Source organism: Falco naumanni, chromosome 10 (genome assembly GCF_017639655.2).
Source record: "Falco naumanni isolate bFalNau1 chromosome 10, bFalNau1.pat, whole genome shotgun sequence".
Classification (NCBI taxonomy): Eukaryota; Metazoa; Chordata; class Aves; order Falconiformes; family Falconidae; genus Falco; species Falco naumanni.
In genome coordinates, this window is record NC_054063.1 from 18,099,704 (window position 1) to 18,124,577 (window position 24,874).

Consider the following 24,874-nt stretch of genomic DNA (forward strand, 5'->3'; position numbering starts at 1 on the left):
TTGCTTTTTTTGTATTGGGTTTTCATGTATGTTTCTACAGTTTTAGTAGTGAAGAACTAACTTCTTTGAACAAGTTTGTCCTGAAATATTTCCCTTGTCAGCTGACCATTATAAGCAGCAGGTGAATCCAGAAGTAATAAATTGGTGCTCTGCTTTCAAACTTGGTTGCAGTTTTTCCTGATTGGAGTTAGTTCTCATACAGTTGATTTTAGATGTCTTTGGTTTTAAAAAAGAAGTTTAGATGCTTAATTGGAAAGTTAATGTCATGAGTTAATTTTTTTGAAAGAGAAGATTAAAGTTTTGTAGTTACAAAGTGAGCAAGCTGAATTTTTGGAGGCTAGGTCCTTGGTTTAAGAATAAGAAAGGAGGAAATGTCCTGTCGGTTCATAGTAGTAACGCATTTGGAGCATTATTATGACAGCAGTTGTAGAAGGTACTATGTAGAGTACAAGGCTGATGATTAACTGTCATCCATTCCCTTCCAGCATCCATGAAACTGAAACTGAGAATGTTAGAGTGGATGCATTCCGCTTCCCTTTAGTGTCTGTCTGTGGACCTCATGTCCAAGGATTCATTTAAATCCTTTTTGAACTTGGTTATACTATCTTCCCAACCTTTCATGGCAAAACATTCCATGAGTTCCCTCCTGTGGTGTGTAAGAAAAAAGTACTTTTGTTTATCTGGTTTAAGTTGATTTCCTAGTAGTTTCAATGAATGCCTCTGAGTGTCATGGGATATGGTGAATAACTGCTCTTGGTTCATGTTATCTGCTGGCCTTTTTGGCTTTTATGAAAAATCTGGATCACCCTTATTCCTCCACATTAAGGACCTAGGACTTAAGCTCTGCTTGTAAGGCAACTGCTCTGTTCCCTTAATCAGTTGTGTTGCCCTTCTCTACCTTTCCTAATTGCTGTAAGTCCTCCTTGAGTTATGGAAGCTGGAAGTGGTAAATAGCCAGATTTCTTTAAAAGGTACTTAATTTTGTGTATTTTTGCCAGTTTCATCTAGATCAGAACCGCTTAGTATTTACAGAATAATTTATAAGGGAAGCAGAGAATAGCAAGCTGGGCTTGTTTTAAATAATGAGTTCCTGTAAAGCTTTAGACATGGTAACTGCAGTTACTTGGCTGAACTGCAGGTAAGTCGTACAGTGATACAGACTTCAATTAAGAATATTATCCAAAATCCAGTATGATCCAAGGTTTGTAGTATTGGTTTTGAAGTTTGTCTTAATCTGCAGGCTTTTGACTCTGCTTATAATAAGATAACTCTTTGAAATTTCACAGAACATTGTGCTGTAATGTTAGATTGATAAGTGGCAGTTGAACAGCAACATCCACCTGTACTTACCGATAAAAGACATTTCAAATCTATTTTTTCCCCCTAAGGAATTAAAGTTTAGGCTATTTAAAATGTCTTCTCATTTTAAACAGATCCAGAAAACAATAAAAAAGACAGCTCGCAGGGAGCAACTGATGCGAGAAGAAGCTGAGCAGAAGCGTTTGAAGACTGTACTAGAGCTACAGTTTATTTTGGACAAGTTGGGTGATGATGAAGTGCGCAGTGACTTGAAGCAAGGATCAAATGGAGTACCGGTGCTGACAGAGGAGGAACTGACAATGCTGGATGAGTTTTACAAGCTAGTTTACCCTGAAAGAGACATGAACATGAGGTAGGCTTACAGTTAGGTACTGATCTTTGTAATTGTCAGTCAGTTAACAATGTATTTGTGGTAATTTAAAGACTTGGTAAGGAATTAACTGTTACTAATTTTTGTTTTAAGGTTGAATGAGCAGTACGAGCAAGCATCTGTTCACCTGTGGGACTTACTGGAAGGGAAAGAAAAACCAGTTTGTGGAACAACCTGTAAGTATAGTCTCTGTTAAGAGCATGCTGAATTTGTGCTTGAACTAAAATACAATGCCTGCTGTAAGAGAACTTTGGCAGTTAATTATCATTGTGAGTTTTTAGAGTAGCTACTTTTTTTTTTCAGACCTTAGCTGTACTGTAACAGAGTAACTTATTGAAGTGTGAACTTACTGTGTAGCTTATTTATTTTGTTACTGATGCAGCATCACTTGGTATTTAAGCTTAGTCTGTTCCTGCTGTTTCAGCAGTATTCTGCTGCTGGTGGTGCTTAGTAGCAATTCTTTGTTTTCTGGAAATGTGTGTGTGAACAAGGAGCTTTTGTCAATAGTATGACCTAATATATAAATTGGCATGACCTTATTTAGTGTCATGTTCTGCTTCCCTTGTCTGTTGCAAAAAACATTCTGGTTTTGCCTTATTTTGATTGATTAACATTGTTAATTGGGGTGTGGTCCTGCAGATGGACTGCTTCCTTGCAAAAATGTAAACTTTCACAGATAAGTAGCTTTTAACATTAGACCTTAAGAAAATGGCTCTGCTAGGCAGTTGCATGTTTTCTTGTGTCATAGGAAATTTTTGACATCTCTTAATTGGAAATAATTGATTTAAGAAAGTTTTGGGAGATGTAATGCTTTTCTGTAGGTAAAATGGCTAATAACTTCCCCCTTTTAAAAAAAAAACTATTCGGTTATCCTTATTATATTAATTTTGAGTTGTTAAGGATTTTTTTGTGTTCTGTCCATAGAAAGTGAAATGATAGTATTGGTATTGTTATCAAACCTGCTTTATTGAGGAATGATACACAGGAGATTGTAAGATATTGTGGCCTTAATGGTAATAAGATTTTCCTTGTTTGTGGCAGAACTTCAAATTGTTTATATTGTTGAAATGAAATTTGGTGAGGAGGTACCAGGTTAATATTTTTTAAATAAGTGTTTGTTCTGCAAGAACTTGTCTGAAATGGGTGTGATATTAGATCTTTGTGAGAGACCAAAGGTAGGTACCACGTATTTTTTTGGAAGAGGTGAGGAAGGCAAAGGTATGGGGATAGTTTTCAGGAGAGCTGATCTAAGTAAGGAGACTTGTTCTCATACTGGATGAAGTTGGGCTGGGTATTGGTATCTGGATCTCAGGATGAGCTTTTAATGATGTCTTTGGTGGCCATTGCTGGTTTGCTTTGTCTTGTAGTGGGGATGAATGTTAATGTATTTCTGTGATGTTCTCTGTATGCATTGATACATATAGCGACTATTACTTGCCAGAGGTACATTGTGAATCTTCCATTTTAAGTCTTAGTTTTTGCTGGACTAGACAGTCAGTAATGCTGCCTTGCCAGTGTGGCTGATCTGTTTTGGGTTAAGATGCCACAGCATTCATCTGAAGCACTGAGTGCAAGCTTGTGGTCGTTTCACTTACAAAGGCTGTTCTAAGCCACTTCACCCCAGGGGAAGAACATTTGTGAAGGTGGTACCTGTGTGAATTTGTTTGTACTGACAGTTGTTTTGTAAGAAGTAGACTTACAGAAAGGATATATTTTTTTTAAATTAGGAAATCATAAATAGTTCAGTTACAATGGAAACTTCAGTGAGTTTCTAAAACTTCCGAAACTGAAAACTAAGCAACCTGAGATTTTTAAATAGCAGGAATAAAAGTATGGTAATTAAATTAATAAACTTTACCTCACTTTGAAGTGTTTCACAAATCTTTTGAAGAGTATCCTATGCTCTGAGATTCTCCTTGCCCTTCAGGCTATTCTGAACATAAGTGAATTATTTATTGATTTATTTAATATGACCTAGTAAGCAGAAATTCTGGTAACAGTAGTGTCTCTGGACTAGCTTGGGGCAGCACCCAGCAAAAGGGTAATAAAATTTATGTGGGATCTTTGGGAAGGAAGGTGATGTTACTGTGAAAAGGTGAAGTTACTCTTAAGGTCTAATTTATTCCATTTTCCCAGATAAAGCGCTGAAGGAGATTGTTGAACGTATTCTTCAAACTAGTTACTTTGATAGCACGCATAACCATCAAAACGGATTATGTGAGGAAGAAGAGGCAACGCCCACACCTGCAGTAGAAGACACTGTAGCAGAAGCTGGTAAGAATATGAAGATGCCTTGTGACTAGCATATTTGTTCCTGTTGTACTGTCTTGTCTCTTTGGATTTGTCATAATTATTAAATTGCAAATGTAGTTTTAAGCATGAAAAAGCCTGTCTCAGAATTCTTCAGATGTACTAGTGTTTTGACTAGAAATCTCACTTCTTGATAATCAGGTATACACCCAGCCAGGCAGTGTACATGGGGGCAGCCAGCCATTCATTCAGCCCTGCTCTGAGCCATGAGGAAAGAAAAGTAGAGCAGTGTTCCAGAAGAGCTCTGTAAGGCTGACTCTTGGCAGCTACTTCTTTGGAGGAACTGTAATCCTTTCTAATGATCATATCGTAAATGTCTTCCGTTATGTGCAAGGAAAGGCTTAGTGTTCAAAGTGTGGGGTGTCAGCTGAACGAAGGAACAAAGTCACTTAGTAGTGCTTGCTTTTGAACACTTATTTCAGCATTTGGCTGTCCAGTATGCCACTTGCTGAAATAAGAACCCAGGCTAACATTCTTTAGAAGCAAGTTTATGCAAATTAAAATCATTGCCAACATCTCTTTCTTTTTTTTTTTTCTATAGAAATTCTCATTATGATTCATAAGCAAAATCTTGTTCATTGATAGTGTATATATATATAAATACACACTGTTGCCTGAGGCTTTTCCATTTTCAGTGGTTCCCACCAGTTTAGTCCATGTCCATTGTTAGAGGGGAAGAGTATGTTTACATGCTTAAGAAACTTGAGAATGTGGTACCAAACATTGCAAAAATACCATGACCTTTTTTCCCTTTTGAATATGTTGTGGAGAAGATGGAAATTTGGGGTAGCTGACCATAACTCTTCATAGCAAGAATTTAATACGATTTTTTCCTTTTAATTCAAAACTCTGGGAATCTTTGTTATTGCTGATTCTCTGTTAATGTCCTGACATTTTTGTTTTCTTCATTCCAAGACACAAGTTTCTTTTTTGTCTACCTTGTACAGTCGAATATCTTCTGGGTTCAGAAACAAATCTAATGTTACAAGTCAGTGATACTGAGGCTTTAATTTCAGATCTAATCAAAGCCCCATCCCCTTGAAGATGTATGACAGGGCGACTCTTTCCTTAATGTATAGCAAGCTTCTAGTAACTCGGTATTAATGTCATTCAGGAGTAAATGTGTGTCCATTCAGTTTTACACTTAGCTGTACTTCTGTGTACCAGTAGTCCAGAACACTTCTTTGAAGTAAATGGGTTTGGTAAATGACTATAGCAAAAATGCACCAGACTTTTTTAAAATTCGACTTGTATTGGGGTAGACTTTTTCATCAGACTTTGTGTCTTCTAGGTCTGTAACATGTAGTTGTGGTTTGGTTTTTTTTTTTTCACATAAATGGTATTTTTCTTACAGAACCTGATGCAGCAGAAGAATTTACTGAACCAACTGAAGTTGAATCAACTGAGGTAGTATTCACTGGAAAGACTGTCATTTTGTATAGCTTTAATGCCACTTACTTTTACTTTCATACCCTTTCTTATTTTTATTTTAGTATGTAAACAGACAATTCATGGCAGAGACTCAGTTCAGCAGTAGTGAGAAGGAACAGGTAGATGAGTGGACAGTTGAAACGGTTGAGGTAAGATCTTGTGTACTGCAGGTAAAATTGCAATCCCTGTTTCCGCTGACTCACAATTCATGATAGGTTTTAGTATTGCACCCTTTCTCCCCCAATATATTTACATATATTTAAGTAGGCTTGGAATCACTACTCACTCTTCAATTACATACTCAGCTCAGGAATACCTAAAATAAAAACAATGCAGTCTGGCTAAGTTTGCAGAGAACTTGCTTTTGTTCAATAATGGCTTGCTTGGAAACATGAAACCTTAAGAGTCGTAGGCTTAAAAAGACTTAAAAGATTCTAGAGCTTTTTTTTTTTTTTAAGAGAACTTTGCTACAAATGTAGAACTCTAGGTTTATCTACCCAGCTGCTGACAGCATGGCGTACTTAGGCATTTCATTGAGCTGTTCCATGCAGAGGGAGCTGAAAAGTAGTGTCTCAACTAATATCAACTCCAGATTCCTGTGCACATAATTTGATGTTAAAAGATGCTTGTATTTACATCTCTGCATTCAAAAACTGTAGTTCTTCATTATTTAACTTGTTACACCTTTGCAGTTGAGGGATAGTTCATTGTGATGTTTGTGGTATATTGCTATTGGGATCCATTCCCAGTCTAGTAATCTAGACTTTTGACTTAACTACATGTGCAAGTCCATCATTTTATTATACTAGAATTTGTGTTCTTCGTGTACTGGAAAGGACAAGTCATATGGAGTCATTAACTTGTTCGGTATGTTGGAACTTGGGTTGTGTCCTTCTGTTAGGAACAGGTATGAGCAGTATCTTTCAGGTGCTGGAGACTTATTTTTTGATTCATTTTAGCCTTCTGCAGCAGCAACTTACAGATGATCAATTTACACTCTCTTCCTTGGTGTCTTCAGGCTCTTTAAGTGTAGGAGTGGAGTAAGTGTTCATTGTTCCATCAAGTGGTGAAAAAGAGAGCAGCCATTTTGATCTTACAATCTAATCCACATGATTTTACATTCGATGTGGCTGAAATTTGTATCTTATGGTACCTGAAGACCACTAAGAGGTTTAATAATACTTAGGATGGGTGTGAGACTTCTAGAACGAGTTAGACAATTTTGCCGTGTATGTGAATGATTTGGTAGAATCTTGTCATAGTATTCTATTCCCTTACTTAAAAACCTCTAAAATATCACTGCTATTGAATGTGATTTAAGAAATCCCTTAAATAAAAAACATGAAGAAACCCTCCAAAACCACACAGTAAAGTCATGCTTGATTGGGGTATTCTTACAAGACACAGTATTTTAAAGTTAGCTTGATTGGCTTCTATCTGTCTTGAATATACCCAGATTACATCTGCGTTTCTACCAACTGTCCAGAGTAGGTTAGAGGTTCAGTTCTTTCTGTTTCCTACTATTGGGTAGTACGGATGAAGACACGGGAGTATAGGAAATGTCCTTACAATTGAAGCCTATTGTGCTTCCCTCTGTTCTTAAGCTGTAAGGCTGTATATTGCGCAGCTGAAAACTCAAGACACTTCCTCATGGGTATAATAATATGCAGTAACTGTATTAGTATGGTAAAATAATTCAAGTTGTAGTTTATCAGACTGATTTCAGAAATGCTTCATTTTCCATGTCTGAACTAGTCTGCTAAATCTGGATTCTGTTCAGCTTTGTTTGCATAGAACAATGCAATACAAAGAATATATATGTCAGTTGTCCTTCCTGTCCCAACTTCTTGGACTATGTATGAATGAGCAGTTCAGGAAAATTTAGAGTTGAAGACTGCTTCTTCATCATTAAGAAGATTACTTTCTCAGATATAACACAAAAAGGGGAAATTGAGAATAACTGTCTTTGAGATGACTCTTTCTGTTCTTATGGGCACCAAAATCCCACTTCTCGTGGGAATGCAACTGAACTGTCTTTAGGGAAGATGATGATGATGCACATTGTGCTCTTCAGTTGGAGATAGTTTTGGCATCAGTATAGTGAAGAGCTGTGAATGATAGCTGTTAATTTTGGAAGCTGATAGTATTTGGAAAGAGAACATTTATGCAGAAGATTTCCATGATTGTTATGAAGAGGAAGGCTATCACAAACTCATCTCTTTTTCAGTAACCCTCCAGTAGATGTGGTACATTCAAGATTTCTGTGGTATGGTATGTTTATAGTTTGAGAAGTGATGGTGTCTCACAATGACATTTCTGTATGGGCCTTCCATAAGTTTTAAACTAAAGAATTCGCTTGTGAATTTTCAAAGTGTATTTGCATTTGGATTATGTGACATTTTAATTTTGGTGAAGATGTGCTTTATTGGCAATAGTGGGGGGGTTGTTTGTGGGTTACTTTTGTTGTTGTTTTGGGGTTTGGTTTTTTGTTGTTTTTTTTGTTTGTTTGATTATATTTTAACTGCTTCCTTTGTGACGAGTACCTGAATCTGTTTCTGTTTGTATTCAAAGTTCTCTGTGCTTTAGCTTATGGACCTTCAGTTGTATAGATGTGTATTTTGTAGAATTGGAAACTGTTCTGTGACTGCCAGAATACAAATCAGTTCTCGTTGGTTTGTGGTCTCATTCTGTTTTTACCTCTCCTTTCCTCCTGCTTTGCCCCCTGGCCTTCTATAGCCTGTCATTTTCCTTTGATTGTGTCTGGGCAGCTCTGCCTGCTGAAAAGGTCAAGGGGCAGGGTGTCAGAAGGTGGACATGGAATTTGATAAGTCATACTATTCTGCAGAGGGGTTCAGCTCTTGTAAAACAAAAGTTTCACCTTGCTGCTGTGCCCCCAAGATGAATGGAAATGTATGGTCAGGTGATAATTTGGTTTGTGAATAATGATCCCTATATTTGAGTGGTCTCTGTACCTTCTTCATGCAGCAGACTTAGAAAGCTGTTAAGGTTGGAACTATGTCCTGTCCCTCAGCAAGTTAATACACAAAATTTGAGTATTTGTTATAGTTTCATCCTACTGTGATTATAATACATCTAAGTACCTAGTAGTGATAATAAGACCAAAGGAATAGGCCATAAACAGTTCCTTTTGACATTGAAGAGATGAAAAAGACAGTATAAAACATTAAGCACCATCTGCAGTTAGTACTGTACTACTTGTGAAAAAGGAAAATGCTTGATAAAATGTTGCCCCTGTTCTGTGTTCTTGATTATTCTGTCAAGGTGTTTTTTTCTTGAAGATACTGAATCGTTACGAATGACTTGGATTTCATAAGCTGAGTGATAATACTCAAATAATTGAGAATGTTTTTGGTAATAGATACGTAGGAGATGAGTGGCTGCTGGTTTTATCTCTCAAGTTTCACCTAGTCATCTGGCTTGCTGCTTTTTTTTTTACTTCCATTTTTAAACTTTGTAATGTGCAAGAGGTCTATATATGTGCTGTAAATAACATTTTCAGAAAAAAAAAAATTGCCCTCCCAGGGCTTAATTCTTCATTAATTTGGAAACAGTCCATAATTTGAGGTTCAGGGACTGTAACAGTAAAGCAGTTGTGCTTGTTCTCTGTTGTGGACAGCCTTAGGGTATACATCCATGGGAATTTTCAGATTGCTTCTCTTCAGATGGGTGGTAGTGGAGATGTGGATCTGAAGGGAATCTTGAAGAGGAGTGTAGGTTTTTGTTGTTAGGTTTTTTTGAGGCTTTTTGGTTTGGGGTTTTTTTTCCCAATTTTCTGTTTGATGGCTAGGGATTTGGTCAAGGAGTCATCGGAGTTGGAGGCAATTGCATGTGCAGAATGTTACTTACAGTGTTTGTAAATCTGAGCAAGGAGTAGGCATACTGAAAGATGCTGTAGGTTTCTTTGAGAAATAAAAACATTTTACATGCTTTGAGGGTGGACATCAGGAGTTGAAGTTTAAAGTTCGGACCTGCGATTATAGAACTGGTCTAAAATAAGACTGTTCTGTCACTTGTCATGACCGCTGTACACAAATCTTGTCTTCTGCAGTTCTAATAAGAAACCAGGTATTTCACATGAAACAACTGAAACTTTCAGGTGTATGTGTGCTAAGTTATATCCTGTGCAGCTGTCAGTTAAAGGCTTACCTGTTCATCTGGCAGATTATTATTAATGAAAAGCTCAGGGGAACAGAGAAACAATAGATGTCTAAGTCATTGATAATAATCTTCGATTTAAAGGACAGTTCTTGACATGAATGCAAATTGAAAATGGCACTTTGTGTTATGGGAGTTGCCTAAAGAACAAAACTGGTTAGGAACATGAAAGTGCTACTTCATTCAACTCGACCATCCTTGTAACACTGTTTTCAAACTGTTTGATGATGGATATTCTTAGATGCTCATGTTCAGCTTTCCTGGTTGCTCTGCTGTCTTTGATAAGGTGATATTTGAAAGCATGTTGCTGTTCGTACGTTTATGTGCACCATATTGGAATATGTCTAGTAAAACTGAGCTTTCCTGCCCACTATGAGCTGTGCTTCTGCTTCTGGGCTTCTGGTGTCCCCCCATGGTGCTGTCTTGCGATCCTTCCGTCATGCAATGCTGCCTGCTGTTCTCTGAGACCCTAGATCAGCTAGCTAGCATAACACTTGAGAATTTGGGTCTAGATGTGGCTATGAAAATTAAAAATGAAGTCTTAAGAGACCCAAAATTTCTTAATTTACCAAAAAGGTATGAGAAGATAATCGTTCTCCACCTGTGCATATTTCTGAAACTTATTCTTCCCTGACTTTCTTTAAATTCCCAAATGTTGATATGTTGCTCTCTCAAATTCTGCTCTAAAAAAATGCTTGTAATATTGAACAAATTCTTTGTTAGCGCTGTTCTTAATGGGGAGTGGAGTAGATGGAAAGAAAATAGAGTACAATCTGAATTTACTAATGCTGTGAAGTCCTCAGATCAGAAGCTGGCCGCCAGTATTGGCATGACTGTAGGGGGATGTAGTATTTTCCTTCAAGAACACTGTAGTAGTTAAGTCAATAATGAATTAGGCAACAGCCATAAACTTCAAGAACTACCGACTCACTTCTGTGACATCTTTTCTTAAGCTGAAATTTCAGTTGATTGCTTGTTTCTTGTTAGGTTGTAAATTCGCTGCAGCAACAGACACAAGCTACATCTCCTCCAGTTCCTGAACCTCACACACTCACTACTGTGGCTCAAGCAGATCCTCTTGTTAGAAGACAGCGAGTACAGGACCTTATGGCGCAGATGCAGGGCCCGTATAACTTCATGCAGGTATGACGAACCCACCCTACTGTGAAGCTAGAACCAAAGACACAAAATGGCACTTTCTGACTGTTAGTCATGATTTAAAGTCTCCTGTAGTTTATTTGAAAGATACAGTGGTTGTGCAAACCACATGGCGCTGTATGGCAAGATCCTCATCTAAAGCCTGCGAACCTGTATTGCTGTTAGAGTACACTTAGAATGTTACTTAGCTTTTCAGTCCTTCTTTGTACTACATCTACAGAGAAGGCAGAAAGTCATGCATCACTGGGTGCCATAGTATATTCTGCTTAAGCCAGACCAGCTGCAAAATACCCTTTCTGTAAGCTAGTTCTAAATTTTGTGTTACAAAAAAAATTATACAACGCATGAAGACAATACTTTTTGGGTTGCTTCTTGAAGGCTCTCTTTTAACCTGTAAAGTTAGAACAACTAGAAAAACATTAGGAGATAATGGAATACATCAGAAAAAGCTTCTTGTCTTCCACAAAGACAGACACCTTGGTAAGAAGTGAGGCATATACTATTTACATTCTTTTTTGTGTTTCTTCATACAAAGTGCTGATTTATGATCAAGAATAGTTTGCTGCTTATTCTGTCTGGCTGTTAAAGTCTCCCTCCAGTTAACCTTTTGGTCAGATAAGCTCTAATGTGTATATACGGACTGAATTTTTATTGTGCTAAATACATTTTGCAATTTTTAGTATCTTAGTTGCTTTAAATGTATGGTAAGACCAGCAGTTGTAACTGTGGGCTAAACTTCCTTTATTGTGACCTGGTTGTTTCTGTATTCTGGATGTTAATATTTTTTAAATACAGTAAGTTGGATTTGATTTTATTATTCCTACCCCAGGACTCTATGCTGGAGTTTGAGAACCAGACACTTGATCCTGCAATTGTATCTGCACAGCCCATGAATCCAGCACAGAATTTGGACATGCCACAAATGGTTTGCCCTCCAGGTTTGTAATGGTAAATCCTAAACATAAATATTGGGGAAGCCTGCAAGTCAAGTCGTCTCTTAGAAATGCTTCAGTTACTGCTACATAGTGAAAGGGTCATCACAAGTAATTGATAAAAGTGATTTTTCTCAGAAATGTGATTGTACATCTGAAGCATACTATTCATAGACTTGTGATTCTCACATGCTTCTAGGTTTTGCTGGGAAATGTGGAACATTATAAACTTTTTTTTTAAGATGGGCAAAATAGTTTTGCTTAGTCTTTTGGAAATTGTTGGATAATTTTGGACAACTGGAAAAAATGTCCTTTGCATGGAAATTGTAATTGGTATTTTGAATATAGCTTTGCCATGCTAAAAGGATAATCATATTTGCGATGATCAACTCTCAAATAACTGAATTGGATAAGGTGGTAATGCTATTCTGCGAAAGGTTTGATTGTACTATGTAGTAAGTGAAATTATTTTACTTCAGTTCATGCTGAGTCGAGACTTGCCCAGCCTAACCAAGTTCCTGTGCAACCAGAAGCTACACAGGTAAAATGTTTATTAAATTGTATTTTGGATTTTAAATTGATTTTAGGCTTCATTGATGTTATAATAGGATTTAATTCCTAACAATATGAGAAACTCAAAAGAAAAAGCTGAAGTTCTGATTTTGGGAAATTGGTTATCTCCCTTATCTCTTCAGCATTGTTGCTTATAAGCATCACTATATACGGTTCTGTGCTCTGCAGACATTGCATATTTTTTATAAGGGAGTTTTATCGGTCATTATCTTGTTTGGAAAACTCAGGTTCAAGGTGGAAGTACAAGTTTACTGAGGAAACTGCATTTCTAACTAGAGGCCTCTTAAACTGAAGGGCACAAGCACGGAAGCAGTTGCAGTTTGCGCTGCTCATTCTAATGGCCTAGTGTGAACTTCTCGGCAGCTGCCAGTTCTTTCAGTCTGTGGGGCTCACCTCAAGTCTTTAAATTCAGTATGTGGATATGATTTTAATTTCACAAATTGACTCCCACATGCCTGTGCGTTAGGCTGCCATCACTTAAAATCTGTATTAAATGGGTTTTTTTTTATGATTCAGAGGAAGGCGTTAGGAATACTGTTTTGTGTAGTCCTACTCTAATACAGCAGCTTAACTTGAGGTTTCTGAGTGCATTCTGTTCAAGATTGACTAATAATTGGACATGTCAACCTTTGTCTAGTAACGTTCTCTTTCATGTTAAACCATGTGTAGTAATATTTCTAATTTGGATAGAAACAAGTTGTCCTTTATCTGCTTATTTGCAACAGAAATGCCAAAACCAAAATAACTTGGTTAAAGGGCAGTCTGTATCTGTTCAAGTGGGTGTCAGACCACAAATAGACTTAATGGATTAACTGTAGTTTGTGGCCTGTTTTTTCACTTGTTCTGTTAAGGATTACTCCCAGTTGTTTGCTTGGGTAGTATTTTAATACTGGAGTTGTAGAGCAGTCAGAATGAGTTGAGTGTGGTTTTCAGTTGAGCTTTGCCAAAAATTTCTAAGTAGGATCTCTTAAACTTGCTTTGCAATGTAGAAATTATGTATTCAAGAACTTCCTGATTTTGTATTAAGCATATGTGGCATCTCTGAAGGACTGCTGGTCTCAAGTAATGAATCTGATCCCTGTAGGTATTTGAAAACCAAAAGAAAAATCTGGATTGATTGTGTATCTCAGAGTAATGGTAGTGTAAATTGTTTGCTTTATCTTTCCAGCTTAGAATCTGCAAGTTTTAAGTCACTCGTTTGTATAGAAACAGGAATGTGGGCTTTTTCTATGAGTGTCCTCTGTATGTACCTCCTGAAGTGCTAGTAGTCTCAGTGCTTTTTGTTGGTTTGTAGGTGCTGAATAATTTTTTGGCAGAGTTCCTTCTGCATTAGCTTTTATTTTACTGTTAATTATGCCTGTCAGTTACTCCAATGGATTTTTTTTTTTCTTATTTTCCTTATCTCAGCCAGTGCTGCTCCTTATTCTCTTGGGGATCTTGCAAGCAGTAGCTAAACTTACCTCTTTTGAGTGTTCAACAAGATGATGTGAAGACACCCATCAGTCGTTACCAGTTGCCTCTTAAAGTCCCCAGTAGCCTTAAATGCGAAGTCCTCTGCTTTGCTGGTCAGAGTTGTCACTGGACTCTGTGCAGGGGAGCAGAGGCTTTAAAATGAGGGAATTCGGTCCATTGGAAACCAGCACTTCTCTATTTCTGTGTGAGCTTGGAGTTCTCTCATTTAAACTTTTATATATTTCTTGCTCCCTCTGTCTATCTTTCCCCAGCTTTTGTGTTACAGTAATTGAGGTTGCATAAGGAAGTGAGGAGAAGGATGTGTTCTTTAGTAAAAGCAAATGCCTGTCCAGCTGATTCAGAAATACCCACAGAACACAGTCTGGCAGGGGGTGGGTGGTATGGCACATTAGAATATGTCAGGATGAGGTGGTTAAACTTCTTGTTAAAAAGTACTTATTTTTTTAATGGTTGTAGGGATTTGCTGGAATACCTACTTTTTACTAGAGAGTACCATTCATTCCAGAGTTCTCTGATACTTTTTATAAAACTGTGTGTGAGCATCAGCTGACTTTTGGGGGCTTTGGGGTTTATTTTGTCAGGTTCCCTTGGTTTCTTCTACAAGTGAGGGATATACAGCCTCCCAACCCATGTATCAGCCTTCTCACACAACAGAACAACGGCCACAGAAAGAATCAATTGACCAGATTCAGGCAAGTCAGATTTCACAGGGGTGGGAAGGACTCTGCTTGCAGGTGTGATCAAATGTTAGTCTATGCTTTTTTTATAAAGTTTTGTAACTTTTAGTTACCTATTGGTAGGTCCACTTCAGTTCCATTTCATTTCAGAAATTTGAGCCTGTCCGTGACCAGTAAGTCCTTCATAGTAAGAAGACGCTTAATTTACAAGATTTAGTTAGAAGTAACATGCCAGCATCAGTGTTGTTGGCTTAGGAAATGGGATTTAGTTTTTCACATTGGCTAGCAGTTAGCACAGACACTTGTTCATTTCCCCCCTCTAATTTTTTCTAGCTGTGTTTCAAGTTAATGAGGGAGCATGCTAGGTTTTTCCTTTCCTATTATTCTGTTGTGAATGAGGCTGTTCAGCTGAAATAGAAAACACTCATTTTTTGAGGTGAACCTGAGACATTGTTACTCCTCCCCTGCCCCCCAAGTGATTTATTTTTTTTTTTTAAGGTTTCGGTATTACTCAAAAACTGCTAAAATGTTGTTTGTTTCAATTATTAGGCTTCAATGTCACTGAATGCAGACCAGACCCCATCATCATCATCGCTTCCCACTGCATCCCAGCCTCAGGTGTTCCAGGCTGGATCTAGCAAGCCTTTGCATAGCAGCGGAATCAATGTTAATGCAGCTCCATTCCAATCCATGCAAACAGTAAGTAGTAAATTCATACTGAATCCCTGTATTTTGGTAGCCATTCCTTTTGTTGTTAAATAAACACTGGAATCAGTCATGCAATTAAATAAACAGTAATGTGATACTCATGTTTCTCAGACTTGCGTGCTTCTTTGTGTGATGTGATGAAGAAATGTAAAAAAATAATTGGACCAGAGCTATTTTTCTAATGTTACAGGTATTCAACATGAATGCACCTGTTCCTCCTGTTAATGAGCCAGAAACCCTTAAGCAGCAAAACCAGTACCAGGCCAGTTACAACCAGAGTTTCTCCAATCAGCCTCACCCAGTAGAGCAATCAGATCTTCAGCAAGAACAACTCCAGACGGGTAAATTTATCTTAGCAAAAACTAAAATGGTAGTAGCCTCAGCAGAGCAGACTGTCAGGCTGTGAAGTCCTAGGTGGTGCAGCAAAGCATGTCACATGTTCTCAAACATTTCTAGTCTTGTGAAGCCTTCCCCTGAAAAATAATTGGGTTTTGTTATTCTGTCTTGGTTTGAATATCCAACGAGGGTTGAAATTCAGTATATGTATCTCCAGCTATTAGAAGAATTTTGCCATTTGAGTCCACAGTATAGTGGACTACTTGCTCTGCTGATGTTAAGATTGGATGTTCCATAAATTTGCTTTAAAAAAAGGTTGTACTACCTGAGATTACATTTTAGAAAGGAAATAGCTACAACTGAGAGCAAGTAGGGGCTGCTTCTCACAGATGTAAGGTTCACAAAGATCTAGAACCTGTTGCTAAAACCAGTTAGCCGTGGTTTGAATATAACAAGCAAAATACTTTCAAAATTAGCAACTTCAAAGAACCAAACAAACAGTGAAATAGAGTCTATGTACAAAGCTGTTCTTCACCCAGAACTCTCCTTTCCACCGAGATAAAATTTGCAGATGCAGAGAGGGATTTTGAGTGAAGGACTAAAGACAGAGATGACGAGGGTGAAGTGCTAACAAGGGTTGGAGGTGGAGTAAAGAAAAAGAGCTTGATCCTTTATAACTGATCATGACCTTGAAATTTGTCATCTTTGCAAGTTGGGATACTGGGGTGGGTGAATAAGAAGAGGGAGAACCAAGTTTTTGTTTTATCTATACTGGTTTTGAGCTGTATACAGGCACAAGGCAGAAAGTATGTCTGGGGGATGCTGATGTGAAAGGTGGGCCATGCGGTAATAAAAAAAATTACTGTAGCAGTAAATGGAGCTCTTGATACACAGAAAATGCAGTGGCTTTAGAACAAAATCTGCACACTGGGAGAAGGGAGGACCTATGCAAAAGCCCTGTGGTGCTCTGTGGCTGAGTGCAGTAGATGTGAAGTTGTTCCCTGTTGGGCGATTCTCTTGCATACGAGAGGACGTAACACTTAATTTGAGATCTTGCCTCAACATTTGGTATTGAGCTAAATTTTACAGCTGTTTTGCTCTTACATACAGAATTCCATCTTTTATTGCACTTGCTGAGCCTCTAACCCTTGGATTGGCTTTTGTAATCCACTTCATTCCTTGCAATTCCTGTGAAGTGAAGATGTTGTGGCATGTCTTATTTCAGAGATGCACAGTCTCAAGCTATCCGTCCTGCTCTTGCCTTTTGATTTACATGTTCTGTAGAATGTCCCAGCCTGTACAGTCAGAATGTCAGCTCTGTTAGACTGTTCTCATCAACCTTATCTTAGTCTGCACAGCTACACTTAACAGAATTTTAGTGAAAGCAGATATTTCTTTGTGGCTCTCTGCCAGTTCAGGGAGGAGGAAGGTACAGAAGGGAGTTAACTTACTCATGCTGGGTTCTTTCCTCTAGAGTACGTGTTGCTGATTCTTGAAGAGTTTGAAATGGCACAGGAAAATTGTGCTTGCATTAGAAATATTTGTTGCTAAGCTTACAGTAGAGACTTCTTGACACTGACTTAAACGAACTCTACTACTTCTGGGTTGTTCCGATACTGTTGGTTATCTTGACATATAAACTTGAGTTAATTATTTTTCTTTGAATGGGTGGGCATTTATTGATGCGTTCAGTGGTTTTTCAGAGCTTTGAGTATGTGGGAACATAAATTAAGAAACATAGGCTTCTATAATTCAATTTTTTTACTCCCCAATTCCAATATAGTGGTTGGTACTTACCATGGTTCCCCGGACCAGACTCATCAAGTGGCGGGTAACCACCAGCAACCTCCCCAACAGAATACTGGATTTCCACGTAACAGTCAGCCTTACTATAACAGTCGAGGAGTGTCTCGTGGTGGATCGCGTGGGGCTCGTGGCTTAATGAATGGTTACAGGGGACCGGCAAATGGATTTAGAGGTAAACAGCTTTGTTAAACTCTCATTTGACTTTTACTTACTTCTTTCTGGAAACTGTGTCAAGATACCAAGTGTTAAACTGACCCGCTGTTTTTATATTGTAGTAGAATCTCTGTAAGGTATTTAAACTTGTAGGAAAAATTCACTTTGCTTTAGCCAACTTAAGCAACTGAAATTTTAGGTGTTTTGTTAGTCTTCCTACTAGGATGTAAGCAAAGCAGCATATTTTTTTTCTTTCTGTGCTGAAGGCTTAGTCTTAGTTTGATTAGGCATCTACTGCAAGTATAAATAAGAAAACATGGAAATATCCAACAATTTCACAACCATAAAGTGAGGAATTCAGGTGCCATTTAATACTTCAAAAGTGTTCTTAAATTTCCAGTTATGGTAGAAGCAGTATATTTTAGAGTTCTGTGTTGCATCATGTGGATAATAAGCTGGATAATGTAGAAATAACAAGAACAAAAACGTCCAAAAGTCATTACTCTGAGGGGAATTAATAGGAGTGGAGGAATTATACTGCAGTTCTGGGTAAATAAAGAGAACTTTCATGATTCCTGGAGATTACTGTATGTGGCTGTCAATGTTACAAAGATGTGTGTGTTAGAATGGGGAGAGAGATATTATTTGCTTGTCAGGTGTTCTGGGATTAAAGTAATGGATACAGTACTGTCTCCGTTTGCCATGCTCTCTTCCCCTTGTGGTTGTAGGGTAGAGGAGAAACCTGCATAATACAAGTGATTGTGGTAGGGAATGCGGTGGTCACTACTTGTCTGTTTAAAATTGATCTGGATTCCAGGTGGTAGATTGTTGGGACTGGAGCCATCCTTGGACATGGTTCCCAGCACTCGGAAGGGTCTTGGCTCGGGAGCAGCTTCTTGCTTCAGTTGGCTGTTCTGGCCTTGTAGGTCACAGCAGTTACATTTAGATCCTAGTGTAATGTTTAGCTCTGGATTGAATGTTACATAAATCAAACCTCAAATTACTTGAGAAATACATCGAATTGCTATCTTCTCCCAGTTCTTACTAGCTCTTCATTCTTGTTTCTTGTAATATTATTAGCACTGACATTGCAAACATTTGCTTGACTTGCAAGTAAACAGTACTTAGTGAAGGGCTTTTCCCTCAGGTTTAGGTAAAATGCTGTTACTAGTTTTCTTTATATGGTAGCATAAAGTGAAAAGTTACAATTTCCAAGTAAAAGACTTGTACCCTGTTCCTTAGGAGGATATGATGGCTACCGTCCTTCCTTTTCCAACACTCCAAACAGTGGTTACACACAGCCCCAATTTAATGCTCCACGGGATTATTCAAACTACCAGCGGGTAAGTTACAGTTATGTTGTGACCTTCTTGAAATAGAAGGAAGAAGTACCTGTCAATGAAAACACTCAAACAAAGCTATTAGCGAAAACTTTTCCAATTCTTTTTTTTTTCTTTTAATTGCTAATGAAGACAGTTTCAGGTACTGAACAGATATTTAGAAATAGTAGGCTGTTAAATGGCTGGTTAGAAATGGGAAATGTGTTCTGTTTCACTGATTGACCTCTAAAGGAATTAGTCAAGGAACTAGAGCAAAGTTGAGTAAATTATAAAGAACACTTTCTTAAATATAATTATTTTCTCAGCTTTGAGAAAGAAATTTAAGGAAGAACTTAAATCCATGGAAATTAACTTCCCAGACTTGCTGGGTATTTCCTGTCTTCTGCCATGCTGGTACTTGAAATTTGTGTAGAATTTTGTTGTTCTGAAGGAATTACACTGTTAGCTCAAAGCTTAGACTGACTTGAAAATGTAGAACTCTGTGTATCCCCAAACAAGTATTTATAGGCAAACGGGATGGCAGATTTTGATCCTGCAGTTAGAATGTCATTTCATTTATTGACTGATCCTTCAGAAAATCCATCTGTTTGGCCTTGGTGTAGTTAGAAAAATTTGAACACTAAATACATCTATTTACATTTCATATCTATATTGAACAACATATCCTGTAACTGGGGAGATAATTTGTCATTGTACATTTTATTTTCATAAGATAAATTTAAAATAATAAAATGCTGTACGTTGAAGTCACAGGTCTTCTGTCAGTGCATATTGTTTTAAAAGCTCCTTATTTTATTGGCAATTAATAGCTTCCTGAAACATAACAAAATGCTCAGGTTTTATGTTTTAACTCCTTAAATTTCTTTGTTTCAGGATGGATATCAACAGAATTTCAAACGTGGCTCTGGACAAAGTGGACCTCGTGGAGCTCCTAGAGGTAATTTCCTCAGTAGTGAATAACTGATTTGTGCTGAATGGAAGTTTTTTCATCTGTCTTATGGAGTTTTGGGTTTAAAAAGTCACCTCACTCGTTATGCAGAGGGTCACAATTGAAAAATAAGAAAATAAGCTTTATTTTTCCTTGACCTTGTTGTTGACCCTGCTTTTGAACAGGTGTTGAACTTGGGAGGACCTCTTGAGGTCCCTTCTGACTTGAATTTTACTGTGATACTTTGAACTTGGGATGGAATTTTAGTTGGCTGTTGAATGATATTCTTTGAAAAGGAGTTAAAACAAGAGTTGCTTTCAACACTTCCAATGTAGTAGAACTATTTAGTAGCTTTTGATTAATGAAAGCCTTAGGAAAGCCTTTTTTTGTTTTGTTTTATCATGACTTAAGATCTGCTTACTAGGTGCATTAGTAGTTTGCAAGCAAGACTTGCTTATGCAGCAGACATTGGGCTTGAGCTGACTGTCAGCTTTCGAAATTGTATATTACTCTGTTGCACTGAAAGATTTCCTACTGCGTCTATTTTGGAGGCCTCTTCATTTAAGGATACAAAACTTCTCTCCATGCTTCTCTGTTCCTTGATCCTGTAGATTTTTTGATTTTAGCTTATGGAGCTGTGTTGTCCTGTAGTTTCATAAGAGATTTTACCACATGTTCCTCTGAGAAGACAAGAAAAAAAACCCTACTTACATAATGAGGCTGTAGTTGGAACGTCTAAATTTTATTCTCAACACTATTTCCACAGTTAGACTTTTTTCTTTTTTTTAGTAGACTTTTAGTCATGAGACTGTCTTCTGTCTTAATGATTCTAAAGGTCTTTTCCAGCCTAAGCAATTTGATGACTCTGATACAGAATTTTCCGTGAGAATCTTAAGGTTTCACCAGAGTGGCTTGTCAGCGAGGACAGCTCGAGGCTGTATGTTGGCACTGCCTACGTAACCACATCTTTTTGTGCAGTAGCTCAGTTTTGAGGAGTTCTGTCCTTGACTATCTTGGTACTGAAAGACCTATAGTGTGGACTTGTGGTCTGAAGTTCAGTCTAGTCTTAGGCTGTGGTGAAACCCAGAACATGTTTTAGGAAGCACTACTTTAATGAAGAAAAATCTTGTGGTTTATTGTCAGGGATGGTACAGGCAAAGGTGACAGGGATTCCCCAAGTGATTTGCAGTTCTCATATACTGAGAGTGTGAGCTACAGGCAGTCTCTTTCTTAACGAAGGAAGAAAAGAATGGAAGTTAAAACATGATTAGTTAACTCACAGTACTTATATTTAAATTACAGTAAATCTTTGCCTTTACTGCAAAACTTTTTACTTGAAGTCATTATAGCGTTGAAGGTCTGGGGAAAGAAAAGTACTGTGATAAAGCTGAAAACTGTAAAGACAAGTTACATCCTTTTGAGTTTCGATTGGAAGGAGCTTGTAGAACCATATATAATCCGGATACGCACCTGGGAATTCTTTCCCAGTTAGAACCAGAGCTTTTAGGGTATTTTTTTTTTTAATAACCTGACTTCATGCATAATTCAAGAACCTTTTTATGTTTTCTAGGTCGTGGAGGGCCCCCAAGACCAAACAGAGGGATGCCTCAAATGAATGCTCAGCAAGTGAATTAAACTAATTCATTGGATTACATAAAACGCCAAAAACAACGCTGGCCAGTGTACTATACATGTTACCAGAAGAGTTATTATCTATTTGTTCTCCCTTACAGGAAGTTTGTTGTAAAGGGACTATTTTCATTACCCATAATGACAGGACTACAGTTGCCAGCTTTATATTACCTGGATATTGAAAGGAACAAAACAACGTTTACTCTGCATGTTCTGTCCTAAGCATCATCTTGAGCCTTGCACATGAGATTCAGATTCCTCACCCTTGCTAAGAGTAAAGAAAAAGGCAATTTTCAGGGTGATCCAATCTCCATGGTTAACTGAAGTTGCAGGAAAAAGCAAAGACTCACTTCTGACATATAAAAGTGATGTAACAAATTTGGATAAAATCTGCAAATTTGTAAAGATTTACTGTGGTGGCAGTTGACAAAACTTAAATGTTCCCATGAAAGGATGGAAAAGGTGAAGTGTGGCTTGGTAGAGAAACTGCATTTCAGCTTTTTCTTTCTAAATTGAGGCACTGAACAGTTAAAGATGCGTAGTGATGCATATTTCCCTAAATAGACAAACAGGCTTCTGCCAGTTTTTGACAAAGAAGCACCCTTAGCTGCAGCACTCCTCATCACCAGGGCCCTATTTACTGTGGCTAAGGATTTAAGATCACTTGCATAACTGCTAATGTAATTGTGTAATTATTTTTTTATTAAAAAAAAAAAGCTTTGATTTGGCACTTGAAAAAATTTTGCAACAAATGTGAGATATAATCTGGATGGCCACTGTGTATTTGATGTGAAGTATTTAGATATCTCTTTGAGACACTTAAGTTTCTTTGATAGCAATGACTTTTGTAAGGATTGGTATTCTCTTACCATTCCTTATGACTTGCACATTGTCTGTCACTAATACTTGACCTTGCTGTATTATCACCTAAATAACTGATGCCGGTACTGATGGAAATCTCTTAATGGATAATCATAACACTTTTGGTCACATGTCCTTTTGTCTTTCCTGCAGCCTTTGAAGGTTTTAAGAAATCTCAAATGCCCGCTGCTGCTGCCCTTTTAATCGCTATCTTTTGAAAAGCACCAGTATGTGTTTGAATTGGTTTCCCCTTTTAAGGGAAATGACAGCCAGCAGTTACAGTTCTAATGGTATAAGCAAGACAAATAAAACATGTTTATAAAAATTGTATCCTGGAACACTGGTTTTCAACGACTGAAACAATTTTAATGTGATGGGGTGACATTTCATAAGGTTTTGAGGGTTTTTTTCCCCGATAGATTTGTTTTTCCTGAATAGATGTAAACCTTCCTCCTGTTTTTTTTAGTGTTTTACCCTAATAGCTGTGACTTCTGGGAAACTTCTTTTTATGGACTTACTTTTCATCAAGGCAGCAATGTATAAATGGAATGGCATAAGACTAGGAGCTGGAAGATACCAAGTCTTATTCAAGTTTTACTACATACTTGTGGTGTAATCTTTGGAAAATCACTTGTGCCTACCTTTTGCGCACATGCACTCTCTCTGCAGTGGGGAGAATATATTGATAGCTGCCTCCATAGAGGTGTTGGTAGTTCTGTTGCATTCTGTAGCACGTGCAAGAAGAAAAGTGCTATATACGTTAAGTATTGCTCATCAAATGATTCCAATGTGTGGAAAGGTGAAATTAAGGAACAGCTACATGTTGTTTTAACTGTTGTATACAAAACTGAAGGTTGTTTTCACTTTGAGGGTCGTTTCTACTTTGTATCACAACTGAACTTTGAGAACTTGTAGTCAGATGCTTTGACTTAGTTGTAAAATAATCTGAAACTCCATACAAATAGTTGGTAATATCACTTTTCCGTGTTGTGTGACGAGCGCAAATGAGAAATGTTTTTACTGAGAAAAGTGATAAGCTTGCAAAGACAATATTACACACCAGACATCTTGAAACGATGCTGATGACTAGAAGCAGCAGTTTTAGTCAAGGCCTAGAAACATTCCATACCAGTATAACTATATAAACTGCAGTCCAGTGAGGAGTTGCTGTTCTGTGTCTTTTTTAGGAAACTATTACTGAGATTAGTCCCAACTGTTTTTTAACTGGAAAAAAAATAAAAAGACAAACCTTCTAATGTTGAACTGATGTAGGAAAACAGTGAATTCTTTTTTTCAAAATTTCTTTATGGTTTTTGTGCATCAGCTTATTTTTAAATGGTTGGTAGAACACAAGCTATTCAGCTTTTTCCATTGCACACCAAATGCTTCTTAAATATCTGATTGTAGTTTGCCAGTAAACTTGCAGCATAATGAATTAAAGACCACTGAATGGATCAGATCATTCCATTTAAGGTTTTGGGGTTATTTTTTTCCAACTTATATTTATTCATAAAACATGGGGTAGCTGAGAGGCCTCTTAAATGAGATACAACTTTGTAAGCTTTTTCATGTCTGAAAATGGTCTTTAGGGTTGGCTGCTCAAACTGTATGCTGACAGGGGGAGATGTGTTGTAATAACAAGCGTAAAACAAGTACATAAGATGTGATTAATTTGGGAATTTGCACTGACTCCTTTCATCTCGATACATGCATCTAATAAACAGTATACTGAAAATTTTGCTTGAGTCACGGTATGGCACATAGGTCCATCAGCTGGTTTTCTGGCCTGGTCAGGGGAGCTTTGGAGTATCTTCACTCCGTAACTTGGCTCTAGATCTGAGTTAAATCCACATGACAAGCACTCCTAGGTTTGTTTCTGTTGATAAAGGCCATCTTTTGTACAAAGGCCATTATAGAAGTGATTGTATGGAGGTAAAGCGGTGGCAGCTCTGGGCTGCCTCTGTTGCAAAGACCTTTCTGGATGCTGTGGGTGAGCTGTGTTTATTCTGGTTTGGTGCTGCTGTGGGATAACTCGGGCCTGATGCCTGTGGCTGGAGAGCATGAGTGAGCATAACAAAGTGCTACTTCTGAGCCTGTATGTAGACACATCAATTGCACTTTTTGGTGGTGGTTTTATTTGATTCTTCTGTGAATCAGTCTTTTGAGAGGATAACAAACTAGTTGTGACTGCCTTCTTTCATATACAGCTACTATGAGGAGATAAGAGATTTTTATATTGGCAGAGGCTTCATTAATATTTTAGGCTGTGGTAACATAGTGTGTTATGTGTTTGAGAACGAACTAGCTTCAGCATCTTGACTTCCTCTTGGCTCTAATACAAGGATTCTTGAGTAAATTTATAAATCACTCAAGCTTCCAGATATTTCTACCTGATGTTACTGTGCCTGGGAAACTTGGATCCTTCCTATACAACCTACAACTTAAAATTTTTAACTCTGAAATCATGAGCTACTGTCTCATATGGAAAGTCAACACTGTCCTACATTTTATTTCTGTGTTCTCCCTGTGTACAGGCTGTCTTTAAGAACAGTTCACTGATACTACTTTTGGAGTTTGCTGTGGAGGGAGTTCTAGACCTCACTTAAGCCCTATTTTCTTTCCAAGTTACTGTGTTTTGTGTATAACTATCTCTAAAGCATAACATCATCCAGAGTAGTTGGAAGAGTAAT

General features: G+C 37.7%; 1 protein-coding gene across 2 annotated transcripts in view; it reads left to right on the forward strand.

The window, feature by feature from the left end:
- The window catches only part of CAPRIN1 (cell cycle associated protein 1), a 37,207-nt gene extending 13,288 nt beyond the window's left edge, over positions 1 to 23,919 (forward strand). Inside the window, exons 5-19 of one of the 2 annotated variants that reach the window (XM_040608299.1) lie at positions 1,434 to 1,672; positions 1,784 to 1,866; positions 3,827 to 3,964; positions 5,355 to 5,407; positions 5,494 to 5,580; positions 10,595 to 10,750; positions 11,595 to 11,703; positions 12,177 to 12,238; positions 14,325 to 14,435; positions 14,970 to 15,119; positions 15,319 to 15,469; positions 17,248 to 17,442; positions 18,666 to 18,766; positions 19,637 to 19,700; positions 21,262 to 23,919. In XM_040608299.1, the coding sequence (XP_040464233.1) occupies positions 1,434 to 1,672; positions 1,784 to 1,866; positions 3,827 to 3,964; positions 5,355 to 5,407; positions 5,494 to 5,580; positions 10,595 to 10,750; positions 11,595 to 11,703; positions 12,177 to 12,238; positions 14,325 to 14,435; positions 14,970 to 15,119; positions 15,319 to 15,469; positions 17,248 to 17,442; positions 18,666 to 18,766; positions 19,637 to 19,700; positions 21,262 to 21,326 (1,764 nt within the window). In that variant the 3' untranslated portion in view covers positions 21,327 to 23,919. The remainder of the gene's footprint in view (positions 1 to 1,433; positions 1,673 to 1,783; positions 1,867 to 3,826; positions 3,965 to 5,354; positions 5,408 to 5,493; positions 5,581 to 10,594; positions 10,751 to 11,594; positions 11,704 to 12,176; positions 12,239 to 14,324; positions 14,436 to 14,969; positions 15,120 to 15,318; positions 15,470 to 17,247; positions 17,443 to 18,665; positions 18,767 to 19,636; positions 19,701 to 21,261) is intronic. The other variant, XM_040608300.1, reaches the window with a different exon arrangement.
- The last annotated feature ends 955 nt before the right edge of the window (positions 23,920 to 24,874 follow it).